This window comes from Panulirus ornatus, chromosome 6 (genome assembly GCF_036320965.1).
Source record: "Panulirus ornatus isolate Po-2019 chromosome 6, ASM3632096v1, whole genome shotgun sequence".
Classification (NCBI taxonomy): domain Eukaryota; kingdom Metazoa; phylum Arthropoda; class Malacostraca; order Decapoda; family Palinuridae; genus Panulirus; species Panulirus ornatus.
In genome coordinates, this window is record NC_092229.1 from 34,232,339 (window position 1) to 34,253,306 (window position 20,968).

A 20,968-nucleotide genomic window follows, 5' to 3' on the forward strand; every position below is an offset into this window, starting at 1 on the left:
AGCTTCTGCAGTTTCTTACATGAATCAGCCACCAGCCCTGTATCATCAGCGAACAACATATATATATATATATATATATATATATATATATATATATATATATATATATATATATATATATATATATATTATATATTCTTTTTTCTTTTAAACTATTCGCCATTTCCCGCGTTAGCGAGGTAGCGTTAGGAACAGAGGACTGGGCCTTTTTTGGAATATCCTCACCTGGCCCCCTCTGTTCCTTCTTTTAGAAAATTTAAAAAGAAAAAAAAAAAAAAAAAAGAGAGAGGGGAGGATTTCCAGCCCCCCGCTCCCTCCCCTTTTAGTCGCCTTCAACGACACGCAGGGAATACGTGGGAAGTATTCTTAATCCCCTATCCCCAGGGATATATATATATATATATATATATATATATATATATATATATATATATATATATATATATATATATATATATATATATATATATATATATATATATATATATATATATATATATATATATATATGTATATATATATATATATATATATATATATATATATATATATATATATATATATATATATATATATATATATATATATATATATATATATATATATATATATATATATATATATATATATATATATATATATATATATATATATATATATATATATATATATATATATATATATATATATATATATTTCATGTGTGGCGATGGGAATGAATAAAGGCAGACAGTATGAATTATGTACATGTGTATACATGTATATGTCTGTATGTGGGTATATATGTATATGTCTGTGTATATATATATTTTTTTTTTATACTATTCGCCATTTCCCGCGTTTGCAATGTAGCGTTAAGAACAGAGGACTGGGCCTCAGAGGGAAATTCCCCACCTGGCCCCCATCTCCGTTCCTTCCTTTGGAAAATAAAAAAAAAAACGTGAGGGGAGGATTTCCAGCCACCCGCTCCCTCCCCTTTTAGTCGCCTTCTACGACACAGAGGGAATACGTGAGAAGTATTCTTTCTCCCCTATCCCCAGGGATATCAATATATATATATATATATATATATATATATATATATATATATATATATATATATATATATATATATATATATATATATATATATATATATATATATATACATATATATATATATATATATATATATATATATATATATATATATATATATATATATATATATATATATATATATATATATATATATATATATATATATGTATATATATATATATATATATATATATATATATATATATATATATATATATATATATATATATATATATATATATATATATATATATATATATATATATATATACGTTGATATGTATAGGTATGTATTTTTGCGTGTGTGGACGTTTATGTATATACATGTGTATGTAGGTTGGTTGGGCCATTCTTTCGTCTGTTTCCGTTCGCTACCTCGCTAACGCGAAAGACAGCGATAAGGAAATCAAATAAATACATGGATAAATAAATGAATAAACAAATATATATTTGTAAATATATATATATTGGAAAGGATCACAATTTTTCGCGTGATCAAGATATTTCTATGAGTCCATGGGAACTTTTCCTGTTTCATTTTCCCCGTGGAATCATAGGAATATATATATATATATATATATATATATATATATATATATATATATATATATATATATATATATATATATATATATATATATATATATATATATACATATATATACATATATATATATATATATATATATATATATATATATATATATATATATATATATATATATATATATATATATATATATATATATATATATATATATATATATATATATATATATATATATATATATATATATATTCCTATGATTCCACGGGGAAAATGAAACAGGAAAAGTTCCCATGGACTCATAGAAATATCTTGATCACACGAAAGATTGTGATCCTTTCCAATATATATATTTATTTCTTTATTTATTTATTTTGCTATGTCGCTGTCTCCCCCCGTTTGCGAGGTAGCGCAAGGAAACAAACGGAAGAAATGGCCCAACCCACCCCCATACACATGTATATACATACACGTCCACACATGCAAATATACATACCTATACATCTCAATGTACACATATATATACACACACAGACACATACATATATACCCCTGCACACAAATCACAGTCTGCCTTTATTCACTCCCATCGCCACCTCGCCACACATGGATTACCATCCCCCTCCCCCCTCATGTGTGCGAGGTAGCGCTAGGAAAAGACAACAAAGGCCCCATTTGTTCACACTCAGTCTCTAGCTATCATGCAATAATGCCCGAAACCACAGCTCCCTTTCCACATCCAGGCCCCACACAACTTTCCATGGTTTACTCCAGACGCTTCACATCCCCTGATTCAATCCACTGATAGCACGTTAACCCCGGTATACCACATCGATCCAATTCACTCTATTCCTTGCCCGCCTTTCACCCTCCTGCATGTTCAGGCCCTGATCACTCAAAATCTTTTTCACTCCATCTTTCCACCTCCAATTTGGTCTCCCACTTCTCCTCGTTCCCTCCACCTCCGACACATATATCCTCTTGGTCACTCTTTCGTCACTTATTCTCTCCATGTGCCCAAACCATTTCAAAACACCCTCTTCTGCTCTCTCAACCACGCTCTTTTTATTGCCATACATCTCTTACATTACTTACTCGATCAAACCACCTCACACCACACATTGTCCTCAAACATCTCATTTCCAGCACATCCACACTCCTGCGCACAACTCTATCCATAGTCCACACCTCGCAACCATACAACATTGTTGGAATCACTATTCCTTCAAACATACCCATTTTTGCTTTCCGAGATAAAGTTCTCGACTTGGAAATATTCTTCAAGGCTCCCAGGATTTTCGCCCCCTCCCCAATATATATATATATATATATATATATATATATATATATATATATGTGTGTGTGTGTGTGTGTATATATATATATACATATATATATATATATATATATATATATATATATATATATATATATATATATATATATATATATATATATATATATATATATTATATTCTTTTTTATTTTCCTTGTCGCTGTCTCCCGCGTTTGCGAGGTAGCGCAAGGTAACAGACGAAAGAAATGGCCCAACCCACCCCAATCCACAATGTACACACACACACGCCCACACACGCAAATATACATACCTATACATCTCGATGTACACATATATATATACACACAGACACACACATATATACTCATGCACACAATTCACACTGTCTGCCCCTATTCATTCCCATCGCCACCTCGCCACACATGGAATACCATCCACTCCCCCCCTCATGTGTGCGAGGTAGCACTAGGAAAAGACAACAAAGGCCCCATTCGTTCACACTCAGTCTCCAGCTGTCACGCAATAATGCCCGAAACCACAGCTCCCGTTCCACATCCAGGCCTAACACAACTTTCCATGGTTTACCCCAGACGCTTCACATGCCCTGATTCGATCCACTGACAGCACGTCAACCCCGGTATACCACATCGATCCAATTCACTCTATTCCTTGCCCTCCTTTCACCCTCCTGCACGTTCAGGCTCCGATCACACAAAATCTTTTTCACTCCATCTTTCCACCTCCAATTTGGTCTCCCACTTCTCCTCGTTCCCTCCACCTCCGACACATATATCCTCTTGGTCAATCTTTCCTCACTCATTCTCTCCATGTGCCCAAACTATTTCAAAACACCCTCTTCTGCTCTCTCAACCACGCTCTTTTTATTTCCACACATCTCTCTTACCCTTACATTACTTACTCAATCAAACCACCTCACACCACACATTGTCCTCAAACATCTCATTTCACTGTTAGAAGCAGTGAAAAGTTTTTATCGAGGATGTAAGGCATGTGTACGTGTAGGAAGAAAGGAAAGTGATTGGTTTTCAGCGAATATAGGTTTGCGGCAGGGGTGTGTGATGTCTCCATGGTTCTTTAATTTGTTTATGGATGGGGTTGTTAGGGAGGTAAATGCAAGAGTTTTGGAAAGAGGGGCAAGTATGAAGTCTGTTGGGGATGAGAGAGCTTGGGAAGTGAGTCAGTTGTTGTTCGCTGATGATACAGCGCTGGTGGCTGATTCATGTGAGAAACTGCAGGAGCGGGTGACTGAGTTTGGTAAAGTGTGTGAAAGAAGAAAGTTAAGAGTAAATGTGAATAAGAGCAAGGTAATTAGGTACAGTAGGGTTGAGGGTCAAGTTAATTGGGAGGTAAGTTTGAATGGAGAAAAATTGGAGGAAGTAAAGTGTTTTAGATATCTGGGAGTGGATCTGGCAGCGGATGGAACCATGGAAGCGGAATTGGATCATAGGGTGGGGGAGGGGGCGAAAATCCTGGGAGCCTTGAAGAATGTGTGGAAGTCGAGAACATTATATCGGAAAGCAAAAATGGGTATGTTTGAAGGAATATTGGTTCCAAAAATGTTGTATGGTTGCGAGGCGTGGGCTATGGATAGAGTTGTGCGCAGGAGGATGGATGTGCTGGAAATGAGATGTTTGAGGACAATGTGTGGTGTGAGGTGGTTTATCGAGTAAGTAATGTAAGGGTAAGAGAGATGTGTGGAAATAAAAAGAGCGTGGTTGAGAAAGCAGAAGATGGATGTTTGAGGACAATGTGTGGTGTGAGGTGGTTTGATCGAGTTAGTAACGTAAGGGTAAGAGAGATGTGTGGAAATAAAAAGGGCGTTGTTGAGAGCGCAGAAGAGGGTGTTTTGAAATGGTTTGGGCACATGGAGAGAATGAGTGAGGAAGGATTGACCAAGAGGATATATGTGTCGGAGGTGGAGGGAACGAGGAGAAGTGGGAGACCAAATTGGAGGTGGAAAGATGGAGTGAAAAAGATTTTGTGTGATCGGGGCCTGAACATGCAGGAGGGTGAAAGGAATGCAAGGAATAGAGTGAATTGGATCGATGTTGTATACCGGGGTTGACGTGCTGTCAGTGGATTGAATCAGGGCATGTGAAGCGCCTGGGGTGAACCATGGAAAGCTGTGTAGGTATGTATATTTGCGTGTGTGGACGTATGTATATAAATGTGTATGGTGGTGGGTTGTGCCATTTCTTTCTTCTGTTTCCTTGCGCTACGTCGCAAACGCGGGAGACAGCGACAAAATAATATATATATATATATATATATATATATATATATATATATATATATATATATATATATATATATATATATACATATATATATATACATATATATATATATATATATATATATATATATATATATATATATATATATATATATATATATATATATATATATATATATATATATATATATATATATATGTATATATATATATATATATATATATATATATATATATATATATATATATATATATATATATATATATATATATATATATATATATATATATATATATATATATATATATATATATATATATATATATATATATATATATATATACATATATATATATATATATATATATATATATATATATATATATATATATATATATATATATATATATATATTCTTACTTCTTCATCCCACCACTCACTACCCTTTCTAATCAACCCACCTCCCACTCTTCTCATGCCACAAGCATCTTTTGCGCAATCCATCACTGATTCCCTAAATACATCCCATTCCTCCCCCACTACCCTTACTTCCATTGTTCTCACCTTTTTCCATTCTGTACTCAGTCTCTCCTGGTACTTCCTCACACAAGTTTCCTTCCCAAGCTCACTTACTCTCACCCCAGCATTCGCTCTTCTCTTCTGAAAACCCATACAAATCTTCACCTTAACCTCCACAAGATAATGATCAGACATCCCTCCAGTTGCACCTCTCAGCACATTAACATCCAAAAGTCTCTCTTTCTCGCGCCTGTCGATTAACATGTAATCCAATAACGCTCTTTGGCCATCTCTCCTACTTACATACGTATACTTATGTATATCTCGCTTTTTAAACCAGGTATTCCCAATCACCAGTACTTTTTCAGCACATAAATCTACAAGCTCTTCACCATTTCCATTTACAACACTGAACACCCCATGTATACCAATTATTCCCTCAACTGCCACATTACTCACCGTTGCATTCAAATCACCCATTACTATAACCCGGTCTCGTGCATCAAATCCACTAACACACTCATTCAGCTGCTCCCAAAACACTTGCCTCTCATGATCTTTCTTCTCATGCCCAGGTGCATATGCACCAATAATCACCCATCTCTTTCCATCAACTTTCAGTTATACCCATATTAATCGAGAATTTACTTTCTTACATTCTATCACATACTCCCACAACTCCTGTTTCAGTAGTACTGCTACTCCTTCCCTTGCTCTTGTCCTGTCACTAACCCCTGACTTTACTCCCAAGACATTCCCAAACCACTCTTCCCCTTTATATATATATATATATATATATATATATATATATATATATATATATATATATATATATATATATATATATATATATATATATATATATATATATATACAGAGCTATTTTTGGTAATGCAGGTTCAACGGTAATGACTGGCGGTTCGTTGGAAGTGATAGACCTGGTGCACCGGATCGTGCTGGACCCCAGCGGTGGCTTTGTGATGCTCTGGACACCGCGAGAGGATGACATCGTCATCGAGGTTCAGGTTAGTGTTGATGACGGAAAGGTGACAGTTATGCAACATATTAAAGAAATATCGTAATTGTATTTTTTCTTCGTATTTGCATGAAAGTTCATGCGCCTTTTCCCCCAGGTCGCTACGGCGGGCTACGTTGGTGTGGGGTTTTCCCCTAAGGGCGGGATGAAGGGCGCTGACATCGTGTTGGGTTGGGTTGATGACGCTAACAAGGTCTTCCTTCATGTAAGTATTGGTAATTATTTGATCACCTTCATGTGAGTATGGGTAATCATATGATCATTTTCATGTGAGTATTGGTGACTGGTCTTTCATATTTACATGAGTTTTGGTGACATGCTGGTCACTCTCCTGCCAGTGATAGTGAAGGGCTGCTCATTGTTAAGTGAGTAGTGATGACAATCAGGTCACCTTCATGTAAGTATTGTTGACGGTCAGGTCACCTTCATGTGAGTAGTGATAATTGGCATGTCACCTTCATATGAGTATTGGTGTCTTTTTGGTCAGCTTTAAACGAGTGTTAGTGACTCTCCAGTCATCTCTATCTGAGTGATGGTGACTGTTCAGTCACTTTCAGGTGAGTACTGGTGACTGTCCAGTCACCTTCTTGTCAGTGTTGGTGACTGCCCGGCCACCTTCATGTGAGTATTGGTGACTGTCTAATCACCTTTTTGTTAGTATAGATGACTGCTCAGTCACCTTCATTTGAGGTTTGGTGATTGGCCCGTCACATTCTTGTGTGTACTGGTGATGGGTTGGTCACCTTCACGTGAGCACTGGTAACTGGCCGGTCTCCTTGATATGAATGATAGTGATGGGGAGATCACCTTCATGTTATTGCTGGTGACGACGGTCACCTTCATGTGAGTGAAGGTGATTTGCTGGTCACCTCGTGTGAGTAATGGTCAATGGCCGGTCACATTCATGTAAGTGTTGTTGACTGGATGTCACTTTCATGTAAGTATTGATGATTGGCCGGGCGTCATCTTCATGCGAGTATTTATATTGGTTCTACACTTTCATGTGAGTGTTGGTGACTTGTCAGTCACCTTCATGCGACTGTTGATGACTGGCCGGTCATCTTTATATGAGTATTGTTGATTGTCCGGTCACCTTCATGAAAGCACTTAATCTTGAAGAATCTTTATTTTGCGGTCATCTCATGTGTTCAAATGTTATCATAATGTCAAAAGAATGTCTTTTCTTTTAACGTTGTTAGCTTCAGCCTCGGACAAAAGTCCACATCAATAGGAAATTTTTGGGGAAGTGAAAACCTGTCTTTTAGAATGTACCAGATTATAGTTATTAGGAAAGACATGAGGCGACACGGAGTTCCAAAGCTTCAAGATGCAAGGAAAGAATTGATTGTAAAAACAGCCAACCTATGAGTTGCCAACGATCACACAGTAATCATGTGACGCAGAAGCTTGCTGACTATTGCGTGTTCTAGCAGCCAGCTCCTGAGAGCAAAAACCAAAGTAATACCTATAGAAGAGGGAAAGTGAACCAGCATTGCTGTGTAGGGCAAGTGCGCCGAGTTTTGAAGTTAGCTTGAGAGAGCTTATAAGCCGGACCACTTTCGACTCAACTGTGTTAGGTAAAGATGCAGAGCTAGAACCACCGCAGAAGTGAGAGCAGTACTCCGTACAAGGATGGATCATTCTATCTGTAAATGGAGCTACGGTTTGGAAGAAAATTTCTTAGAAGCAGATTTAGCTAATTTCCTATTGTGGGTTTTTGAAGATGGGTTAGATGCTACAATAATAACAAATATGTTCACTGAGTTAAGATGTGGAAATGCAGATCAGTTGAAGGAGAAAGGAGGGTTGTGAGAAAGTAGGCCTTGGAAGCCTCAACCTTAGCAAGATTTCGTCTATCCCACTGAGATATGATGTCCAAGTCTGAGTTTAATGAAGACGCTGTGTCGAGAGGAGATGCAGGTTGAGTGAGAGAAGAGGTAGCAGAGTTGAAGTTGTGGAAAATTACATTCTTGAGTCGTTAGCGTATGGGTACATTTGGTTATATGGACGAAATGGAATCGTGATAAAATGGAGAAAAGTGGAGAAAAAAGAACATAACCTTGAGGGACATCGCTGTTGATGGAGAGAAGAGGGGGAAGCTAATCCACCAACAACCATATACATGAACTGGCCAGAAAGGAAGCCAGATATGAAGGAGCAAACTGAGGGACGGAAGTGAAAAGAATAAATCAAGGGTTACGGCATAGAATTCCCCAAAATCTTTTAGGGTTGATACCCAGACATTGATAATGTAAAAGAGAATATTACTAATGGATATCTCCTTACGGAAGTCATACTGGTGATCAGAGAGAAGATTGTGAGATTCCAGATGTCTGAGGATATGGGAGATGAAGAGAGATTCAAATACTTTAAAAATGGTAGATGTCAAAGCAATAGGACGATCGTTTAAGGGGTTAGAACGGTCACCCTTCTTAGGGATGGGATGTACCGACGGATGCTTTTAAAAAGGAAAAGTTCCGGTTTTGAAACAGAAACTGGACAGACGAGCAAACACAGGTGCAAGCTCAGAAGCACACACTTTCAGTTCACGGGGAATGGATGCCATCAGGACCATAAGCGTTGTTCGAGTTCAGAGAGAGAAGCGCTTTACGGGCAGTATGAAAAGAGATTAAAGGGATTAGTAAGAGGATTGTCATAGGTTGAGGGAGTGTTAGTCATCAAAGGTAGAGTTAAAGGAGAAACGGGAACCAAAAACAGTTGCTATTTTTACGGATAACACAGCTATAGTATCGCCAAAGCGGAAAAGTGAAGGGAAGGTAGAGCGAAAAATATTATTAGCAGTTACTTAGCTAAACACAAAACCGACCTATTAGTGGATGACGGAGAGAAGTTATCGCATTTTCTTCGAGTAAAGGCGCACTTTGCCAAACGGATCTCGTACTTGCAATGATATCGCATGATTAATGCTGAACGGGGTTCGGAGGAGGGAGAGCTTTTCCAAGTCCAATATGCCTGATCCCCTTTATGAATGACTATAACAAGAACGGTTGAACGATGGAATGGTAGAAGAGGTCGTCTTGGAGGAAGATATGATAAATACTTCCATTTCCGCAACCATCTTCGTAAAGCGACAATAAGAAATTATGATACTGTATCAGGATGTCAGGACTTTACAGCAGGTTCTCATGTCACTGTAACAAGACCTTCACACTGTACCAGGGCGTCATGACACTTTGACAAGATGTCATGAACCTAAACAGGACTTCATGACAATGTAACAGGATATCGCGACTAGCCATGAATTTGATAGGACAACATGGTACCATAAGTCATGACATTATAATTGGACAACATGATACAAGAAGTCATGACTGCAAGAACACAACATGATACAAGAAGTCATGACATTGATATAGAACAATATAATGCAAGAAATCATATTTTTTTAATTTTTTTTTTATTATACTTTGTCGCTGTCTCCCGCGTTTGCGAGGTAGCGCAAGGAAACAGACGAAAGAAATGGCCCAACCCCCCCCCATACACATGTATATACATACGTTCACACACGCAAATATACACACCTACACAGCTTTCCATGGTTTACCCCAGACGCTTCACATGCCTTGATTCAATCCACTGACAGCACGTCAACCCCGGTATACCACATCGCTCCAATTCACTCTATTCCTTGCCCTCCTTTCACCCTCCTGCATGTTCAGGCCCCGATCACACAAAATCTTTTTCACTCCATCTTTCCACCTCCAATTTGGTCTCCCTCTTCTCCTCGTTCCCTCCACCTCCGACACATATATCCTCTTGGTCAATCTTTCCTCACTCATTCTCTCCATGTGCCCAAACCACTTCAAAACACCCTCTTCTGCTCTCTCAACCACGCTCTTTTTATTTCCACACATCTCTCTTACCCTTACGTTACTTACTCGATCAAACCACCTCACACCACACATTGTCCTCAAACATCTCATTTCCAGCACATCCATCCTCCTGCGCACAACTCTATCCATAGCCCACGCCTCGCAACCATACAACATTGTTGGAACCACTATTCCTTCAAACATACCCATTTTTGCTTTCCGAGATAATGTTCTCGACTTCCACACATTCTTCAAGGCCCCCAGAATTTTCGCCCCCTCCCCCACCCTATGATCCACTTCCGCTTCCATGGTTCCATCCGCTGCCAGATCCACTCCCAGATATCTAAAACACTTTACTTCCTCCAGTTTTTCTCCATTTAAACTCACCTCCCAATTGACTTGACCCTCAACCCTACTGTACCTAATAACCTTGCTCTTATTCACATTTACTCTTAACTTTCTTCTTTCACACACTTTACCAAACTCAGTCACCAGCTTCTGCAGTTTCTCACATGAATCAGCTACCAGCGCTGTATCATCAGCGAACAACAACTGACTCACTTCCCAAGCTCTCTCATCCCCAACAGACGTCATACTTGCCCCTCTTTCCAAAACTCTTGCATTTACCTCCCTAACAACCCCATCCATAAACAAATTAAACAACCATGGAGACATCACACACCCCTGCCGCAAACCTACATTCACTGATAACCAATCACTTTCCTCTCTTCCTACACGTACACATGCCTTACATCCTCGATAAAAACTTTTCACTGCTTCTAGCAACTTTCCTCCCACACCATATATTCTTAAAACCTTCCACAGAGCATCTCTATCAACTCTATCATATGCCTTCTCCAGATCCATAAATGCTACATACAAATCCATTTGCTTTTCTAAGTATTTCTCACATACATTCTTCAAAGCAAACACCTGATCCACACATCCTCTACCACTTCTGAAACCACACTGCTCTTCCCCAATGTGATGCTCTGTACATGCCTTCACCCTCTCAATCAATACCCTCCCATATAATTTACCAGGAATACTCAACAAACTTATACCTCTGTAATTTGAGCACTCACTCTTATCCCCTTTGCCTTTGTACAATGGCACTATGCACGCATTCCACCAATCCTCAGGCACCTCACCATGAGTCATACATACATTAAATAACCTTACCAACCAGTCAACAATACAGTCACCCCTTTTTTAATAAATTCTACTGCAATACCATCCAAACCTGCTGCCTTGCCGGCTTTCATCTTCCGTAAAGCTTTCACTACCTCTTCTCTGTTTACCAAATCATTTTCCCTAACCCTCTCACTTTGCACACCACCTCGACCAAAACACCCTATATCTGCCACTCTATCATCAAACACATTCAACAAACCTTCAAGATACTCACTCCATCTCCTTCTCACATCACCACTACTTGTTATCACCTCCCCATTTGCGCCCTTCACTGAAGTTCCCATTTGCTCCCTTGTCTTACGCACTTTATTTACCTCCTTCCAGAACATCTTTTTATTCTCCCTAAAATTTAATGATACTCTCTCACCCCAACTCTCATTTGCCCTTTTTTTCACCTCTTGCACCTTTCTCTTGACCTCCTGTCTCTTTCTTTTATACATCTCCCACTCAATTGCATTTTTTCCCTGCAAAAATCGTCCAAATGCCTCTCTCTTCTCTTTCACTAATACTCTTACTTCTTCATCCCACCACTCACTACCCTTTCTAATCAACCCACCTCCCACTCTTCTCATGCCACAAGCATCTTTTGCGCAATCCATCACTGATTCCCTAAATACATCCCATTCCTCCCCCACTCCCCTTACTTCCGTTGTTCTTACCTTTTTCCATTCTGTACTCAGTCTCTCCTGGTACTTCCTCACACAGGTCTCCTTCCCAAGCTCACTTACTCTCACCACCCTCTTCACCCCAACATTCACTCTTCTTTTCTGAAAACCCATACAAATCTTCACCTTTGCCTCCACAAGATAATGATCAGACATCCCTCCAGTTGCACCTCTCAGCACATTAACATCCAAAAGTCTCTCTTTCGCACGCCTGTCAATTAACACGTAATCCAATAACGCTCTCTGGCCATCTCTCCTACTTACATAAGTATACTTATGTATATCTCGCTTTTTAAACCAGGTATTCCCAATCATCAGTCCTTTTTCAGCACATAAATCTACAAGCTCTTCACCATTTCCATTTACAACACTGAACACCCCATGTATACCAATTATTCCCTCAACTGCCACATTACTCACCTTTGCATTCAAATCACCCATCACTATAACCCGGTCTCGTGCATCAAAACCACTAACACACTCATTCAGCTGCTCCCAAAACACTTGCCTCTCATGATCTTTCTTCTCATGCCCAGGTGCATATGCACCAATAATCACCCACCTCTCTCCATCAACTTTCAGTTTTACCCATATTAATCGAGAATTTACTTTCTTACATTCTATCACATACTCCCACAACTCCTGTTTCAGGAGTATTGCTACTCCTTCCCTTGCTCTTGTCCTCTCACTAACCCCTGACTTTACTCCCCAGACCTTCCCAAACCACTCTTCCCCTTTACCCTTGAGCTTCGTTTCACTCAGAGGCAAAACATCCAGGTTCCCTTCCTCAAACATACTACCTATCTCTCCTTTTTTCACATTTTGGTTACATCCACACACATTTAGGCACCCCACTCTGAGCCTTCGAGGAGGATGAGCACTCCCCGCGTGACTCCTTCTTCTGTTTCCCATTTTAGAAAGTTAATACAAGGAGGGGAGGATTTCTGGCCCCCCGCTCCCGTCCCCTCTAGTCGCTTTCTACGACATGCGAGGAATACGTGGGAAGTATTCTTTCACCCCTATCCCCAGGGATGATATGCATATATATATACATATACACATACACACACATACACATACACACGCACATATACACACACACACACACACACATACATATATATACATATGAAAAATGTAAGAAACAATTTAGAAAACTGAAACTTCTAGCTTGAAATGAATGAAAAAATGAATGTCACATAATGGTTCAACCTCTGGCTATGGAAAAAGGAAATGTATAATTTATTTACACAAACGTCAATAGTAGTTCTCATCAATTTAACCACTGTATCAATAAGCTTCAATGTCTAAGCTACATTTTTTCTCCAATTTCACTATTTTCTTGTCAAAACACCATGTATGAAAACTATCACTCCACTAACACAACTATAAACATTTACTTCCCCTTTAAAAAAAAAGTTCTGGGGAAGTCTGAATTAGAATTATTATAAAGAAGAAATAAAGTAAGGTAGGTCGAGTAGTACGAGGCAGACTTGGCAGAGGTCCTGTGATGCTGATGATGATAAGCGTCAGATGAAGAATTACAAGGCTGCCGAGCCGACGTGAAGATCCTGTAGGAAGAGAAGGGTGTGGCCCGTAGAGCAAGAAATCATGACTATGATATAACAGCATAATACAAGAAGTCATGTCATTGTTATAGGAAAACATGGTAAAAAAATTCACGACACTGTAATAGGATAATATGATACAAGAAGTCATAACTGTTATAGGACAACATGATATAAGATGTCATGACACAGTGATAGGACAACATTATGCAGGAAGTCATGACGTTGTAATAGGAAAACATGATACAAGAAGCAATTATACTGATATAGGACAACATGATACAAGAAGTTGTGACATTGTAATAGGACAGCAAGATACAAGAGGTCAAGATATTGTAGTAGGACAACATGATACAAGAAGTCATGACTGTAATAGGACAACATGATACAAAAAGTCATGACATTTTATTAGGACAACATGATAATAGAAACCATGTCATTGTAATATCACAACATGATACAAGAAGTCATGACTGTAATAGGACAACATGATACAAAAAGTCATGACATTTTATTAGGACAACATGATAATAGAAACCATGTCATTGTAATATCACAACATGATACAAGAAGTCTTTACTTTGTAATAGGAAAACAAGATTCAAGAAGTCATAAATATAGTAGGAAAACATGATACTAAAAGCCATGATAATGTAATAGGACAACACGACAGTAAAAAGTCATTCTTGTAATAGGACAACATGATACAAGAAGTCAAGACTGAAATAGGACATGATTCAGGAAGTCATGACTATAATTGGACATGATACAAAAAGTCATGACTGTAATAGGACAACATGATGCAAGAAGTCATGACATTGTAATAGGCAACATGATATAAGAAGTCATGCCTGTATTAGGACAATATGATACAAAAAGTCATGACATTGTAATAGGGCAACATTATACAAGAACTCATGACACTAGAATAGGACAACATGATTCAAGAAGTCATTGCATTGTAAGAGGACACCATGATGCAAGAGGTCAAGACATTTTAATATGACAACATGTTACATGAAGATATGACTATAATAGGACAACATGATACAAAAAGTAATGACATTATAATGGGACAATATGATACAACAAATCATGATGGTAATAGGAAAGTATGATACAAGAAGTCATGACATTGTAATAGGACAACAGAATACAAGAAGTCATGACATTTTGATAGGACAATATGATACAAAAGTTCATAACAGCAATAGGGCAACTTGATACAAGAAGTCATGATATTATAATTTCACAACGTGATACAAGAAGTCATGACATTGAAATAAAAACAATTGCTGCAAAAGTCATGACTATAATAGAACAACGCGGTACAAGAAGTCATCACAATATAATAGGAAAACACGATACAAAAAATCATGACTGTAATAGGATAACATGATAAGAGAAGTAATGACTGTACTAGGATAACATGATAAGAGAAGTAATGACTGTAATAGGATAACATGATAAGAGAAGTAATGACTGTAATAGGATAACATGATACAAGAAATAATGACTGTAATAGGTCAACATGATACAAGAAGTCATGACATTGATGTAGGACAACATGATACAAGAAATCATGACTGAAATAGGTCATGATACACGAAGTATTGACATTGTAATAGGACAACAATGTAAAAGAATTCATGACACTGTAATAGGAAAACATGATACAAGAAGTCATGACTGTTATAGGACAATATGATACAAGAAGTCATGGTTGTATTAGGACAACATGATACAAGAAGTCATGACAGTGATATAGGAAAACATGATGCAAGAAATCATGACTACAATAGGACAACATAATACAAGAAGTCATGACATTGTAATAGGACAACATGATATAAGAAATCGTGACAATAAAAGGACAACATGATACAAGAAGTCAGGATATTGTAATAGGACAACATGATACAAGAACTCATGACATTGTAATAGGACAACATTATACAAGATGCCATGACTGAAATAGGAGAACATGATACAACAAGACATGACTGTAACAGGACAACATAATACATGAAGTCACGACATTGTGTTCGGACAACATGATACAAGAAGTCATGACATTGTAATAGGACAAAATGAAGCAAAAAGCCATGACAATGTAATAGGACAACATGATACAAGAAGTTATGACATTGAAATAGGAAAACATAATGCAAGAAGTCGTGACTGTGATTGGACAACATAATACAAGAAGTAGGGACATTACAGTAGGAAAACACAATACAAAAAATCATGACTGTAATAGGACAACATGATACAAGGAGTCATGACTGTAATAGGACAGCATGATACAACAAGTCATGATATTGATATAAAACAACATGATGCAAGAAATCATGACTATAATAGAACAACATAAAACAAGAAGTCATGACATTGTCATAGGAAAACATGATGAAACAATTCATGACACTGTAATAGGATAATATGATACAAGGACTCATGACTGTTATAGGACAACATGAACAAGAATTCCTGACATTGTTATAGGACAACATGATACAGAAAGTCATGACATTGTAATAAGAAAACATGATACAAGAAACCATGACATTATGATAGGACAACATAATACAAGAAGTAATGACATTGTAATAGGACATCATGATACAAGAGGTCAAGACACAGTAATAGGACAACATAATACAAGAGTTTATGACTGTGATAGGAAAACATGATACAAGAAGACATGACATTGTAATAGGAAAACATGATAAAAAGCCATGGCATTGTAATAGGACAATTTGATACAAGAAGTCATGACTGTAATAAGACAACATGATGCAAGAAGTCATGACTGTAATAGGGCAACATCATACAAGAAGTCATGACATTGTAATAGGACAACATGATACAAGAAGTCATGACTGTAATAGGACAGCATGATTCAAGAATTCATGATATTGATAAAGGACAACATGATGCAAGAAATCATGACTATAATAGGACAACATAGTACAAGAAATCATGACATTGTAATAGGAAAACATGATAAAAGACTTCATGACACTGTAATAGGAAAACATCATACAAGAAGTCATCACTGTTATAGGACAACATGATACAAGAAATCATGACATTTTTATAGGACAACATGATACAGGAAGTCATTACATTGTAGTAAGAAAACATGATACAAGAAACCATGACATTATAATAGGACAACATAATACAAGAAGTAATGATATTGTAATAGGACATACTGATACAAGAGGTCAAAACACTGTAATAGGACAACATGATAGAATTCATGACTATAATGGGAAAACATGATACAAAAAGTCCTGACATTGTAATAGGACAACATGATAAGAGAAGCCATGACATTGTAATATCACAACATGATACAAGAAGTTTTGACTTTGTGATAGGACAAAAAGATACAAGAAGTCATAATGATAATAGGACAACATGATGCTAAAAGTCATGACAATGTAATAGGACAACACGATACAAGAAGTCATGCCTGTAATAGGACAATATGATACAAGAAGTCAGGACTGAAATAGGACATGATACAGGAAGTCATGACTATAATAGGACAACATGATACAAGAAGTCATGACATTGTAATAGGACAACATGATACAAGAAGTCATGCCTGTAATAGCACAATATGATACAGGAAGTCATGACATTGTAATAGGACAACTTGATGCAAGAGGTCAAGATATTGTAATATGACAACATGATACAAGAAGACATGACTGTAATATGACAACATGATACAAAAAGTAATAACATTGTAATAGGACAATATGATACAAGAAATCATGACGGTAATAGAAAAGTATGATACAATAAGTCACGACAATGTAATAGACAACGTAAAACAAGAAGTCATGACATTTCAATGGGACAACATGATACAAAAATTCATAACTGTAATAGGGCAACATGATACAGAGAGTCATGATATTATAATTTGACAACATGATACAAGAAGTCATGACACTGAAATAAAAAAAAAAATGATGCAAGAAGTCATGACTATAATAGAACATGATACAAGAAGTCATGAATTTTATAATAGGAAAGCACGATACATAAAATCATGACTGTAATAGGATAACATGATACAAGAAGTCATGATATTAATGTAGCACAACATGATACAAGAAATCACGACTGAAATAGGACAACATAATACAGGAAGTCATGACATTGTAATAGGACAACATTATAAAAGAATTCATGACACTGTAATAGGAAAACATGATACAAGAATTCATGACTGTTATGGGACAACATGATACAAGAAGTTATGACTGTAATAGGACAACATGATACAAGAAGTCATGACAGTGATATAGGAAAACATGATGCAAGAAATCATGACTACAATAGGACAACATAATACAAGAAGTCATGATATTGTAATAGGACAACATGATATTTAGAAATCATGACAATAAAAGGACAACATGGTACAAGAAGTCATGACATTGCAATAGGACAACATGATGCAAAAACTCATAACACTGTGATAGGACAACATGATACAAGGAGTCATAACTGTAATAGGACAACATGAAACAACAAGACATGACTGTAATAGGACAACATAATACAAGAACTCACGACATTGTAATCGGACTACATGATACAAGACGTCATGACATTGTAATAGGACAATATGATACAAGAAATTATGAATGTAAGAAGAAAACATGATTCAAGTAGACATGACATTGTAATAGGACAACATAATACAAGAAGTCATGGCATTGTGATAGGACAACATGATAAAAGAATTGACAACACAGTAATGGACAATATGATACAAGAAGTTATTACTGTTATAGTGCAACATGAAACAAGAAGTCATGACATTGTATTAGGACAACATGATACAGGAAGTCATGATATTGTAATAGGAAACATGATACAAGAAGCAATAGAATTGCAATAGGACAACATGATACAAGTCATGACATTGCAATAGGACAGCATGATACAAGAGGTCATGATATTGTAATAGGACAACATATGTAAGACGTCATGACTGTAATAGGACAACATTGTACAAGAAGTCATGACGTTGAATAGGACGATATTATAAAAGAAATCATGACTGTAATATGAAAGCATGATACAAGAAGTCATGACATTGTAATAGGACAACACGGTACAAGATATCATGACAACATGATACAAAAAGCAATGATATTGTCATAGGAAAACATGACATAAAAAGTCATGAATGTAATGGGTCAATATGATACATAAAGTCATAACTGTAATAGGGCAACATGATGCATGAAGTCATATTATGATATGACATCATACAAGAAGTCATGACATTAGAATAGGAAAACATGATGCAAGAAGTCGTGACTGTAATAGGAAGACATGATACAAGAGGTCATGATATCATAATAGGACAACAATACACAAATCATGACTATAATGGGACATCATAATACAAGAGGTCATGACATTGCAATAGGAAAACATGATACATGAAGTCATGACTCTTATAGGACAACATGATTCAATAAGTCATGACATTGTAATAGGACATTATTATACAGGAACTCATGATATTGTAATAGGAAAACATGATATAAGAAGCCATGACATTGCAATAGGACGACATGATACAAGAAGTAATGACACTGTAATAGGACAGCATGATACAAGAGGGCAAGACACTGTAATAGGAAAATATGATACAAGAAGTCATGACTGTAGTAGGACAACATGACACAAGAAATCATGACATTAATAGGACAACATGATACAAGAATTCATGACTGTAATAGGACAACATGATAAAAGATGTCATGACACTGTAATAGGAAAACATGATATGAAAAGCCATGCCATTATATAAGGACATGATACAAGATGTCATAAGATTTTACTAGGGCAACTTGACACAAAAGTCATGACTTTGTAATAGGACAACATGTTACAAGAAGTCATGAATGTAATGGGACATGAAATAAAAATTCGACATTTTGATTGGACAACAATATACAAGAAGTCTTGACTGTAATAAGACAACATGATACAAGAAGTCATGACTGTAATAGGGCAACATGATACAAGAAGTCATGACTGTAATAGGACAACTTGATACAAGAAGTCATGACACTGTGATTGGGCAATATGATACAAGAAGCCATGACGCTGTAATAGGAAAACATAATACAAAAAGTCATGACATTGTAATAGGACAACATGACAGAAAAAATCATTAATGTAATAGGACATGATAAAAGAACTAATGAGTGTAATAGGAAAACATGATAAAAGAAGTCAAGATTGTAATAGGAAAACATGATGCAAGAAGTCACAATCGCAATAGGACAGCATGATACAAAAACTTATAACATTATAATAGGACAACATGATACAAGAAGTTATGACTGTAATAGGACAACATGATACATGAGGTCATGACTGTAATAGGAAACCGTGATACAAGAAATCATGACATTGTAATGGGACAACATGATATAAGAAGACATGACATTGTAATAGGACATGATACAAGAAATCATGACATTGTAATAGGGCAACACGCACAAGAAGTCGACATTGTAATAGGACAAAATGATACAAGAAGTCAGGACTGTAATGGGACAACATGATAAAGAAGTTATTTCATTGTAATAGGACAATAATATACAAGAAGTTATGACTATAATAAGAAAATATGATACAAGAAGTCATGACTGTAATAGGGGAACATGATACAAGAAGTCATGAGTTTAATAGGACAACTTGGTATAAGAAGTCATGACTGCAATATGACAACATGATACAAGAAGTCATGACTGTAATGGGACAACTTGGTACAAGATGTCATGACATTGTAATGGGACAACATGATACAAGAAGCTATGACGGTGTGATAGGACAAAATGATACATGAAACCATGACATTGTAATAGGAAAACAATATACAAGAAGTCATGACTGTAATAGGACATGATACAAGAAGTCAT

At 36.6% G+C, this 20,968-nt stretch overlaps 1 protein-coding gene across 1 annotated transcript in view; it reads left to right on the forward strand.

Moving 5' to 3' along the window:
* LOC139748903 (DBH-like monooxygenase protein 1) overlaps positions 1–20,968 on the forward strand; it is a 140,552-nt gene that overhangs the window by 11,374 nt on the left and 108,210 nt on the right. The window contains exons 3-4 of the mRNA XM_071662267.1: positions 6,599–6,726; positions 6,835–6,942. Of these exons, the coding sequence (XP_071518368.1) occupies positions 6,599–6,726; positions 6,835–6,942 (236 nt within the window). The remainder of the gene's footprint in view (positions 1–6,598; positions 6,727–6,834; positions 6,943–20,968) is intronic.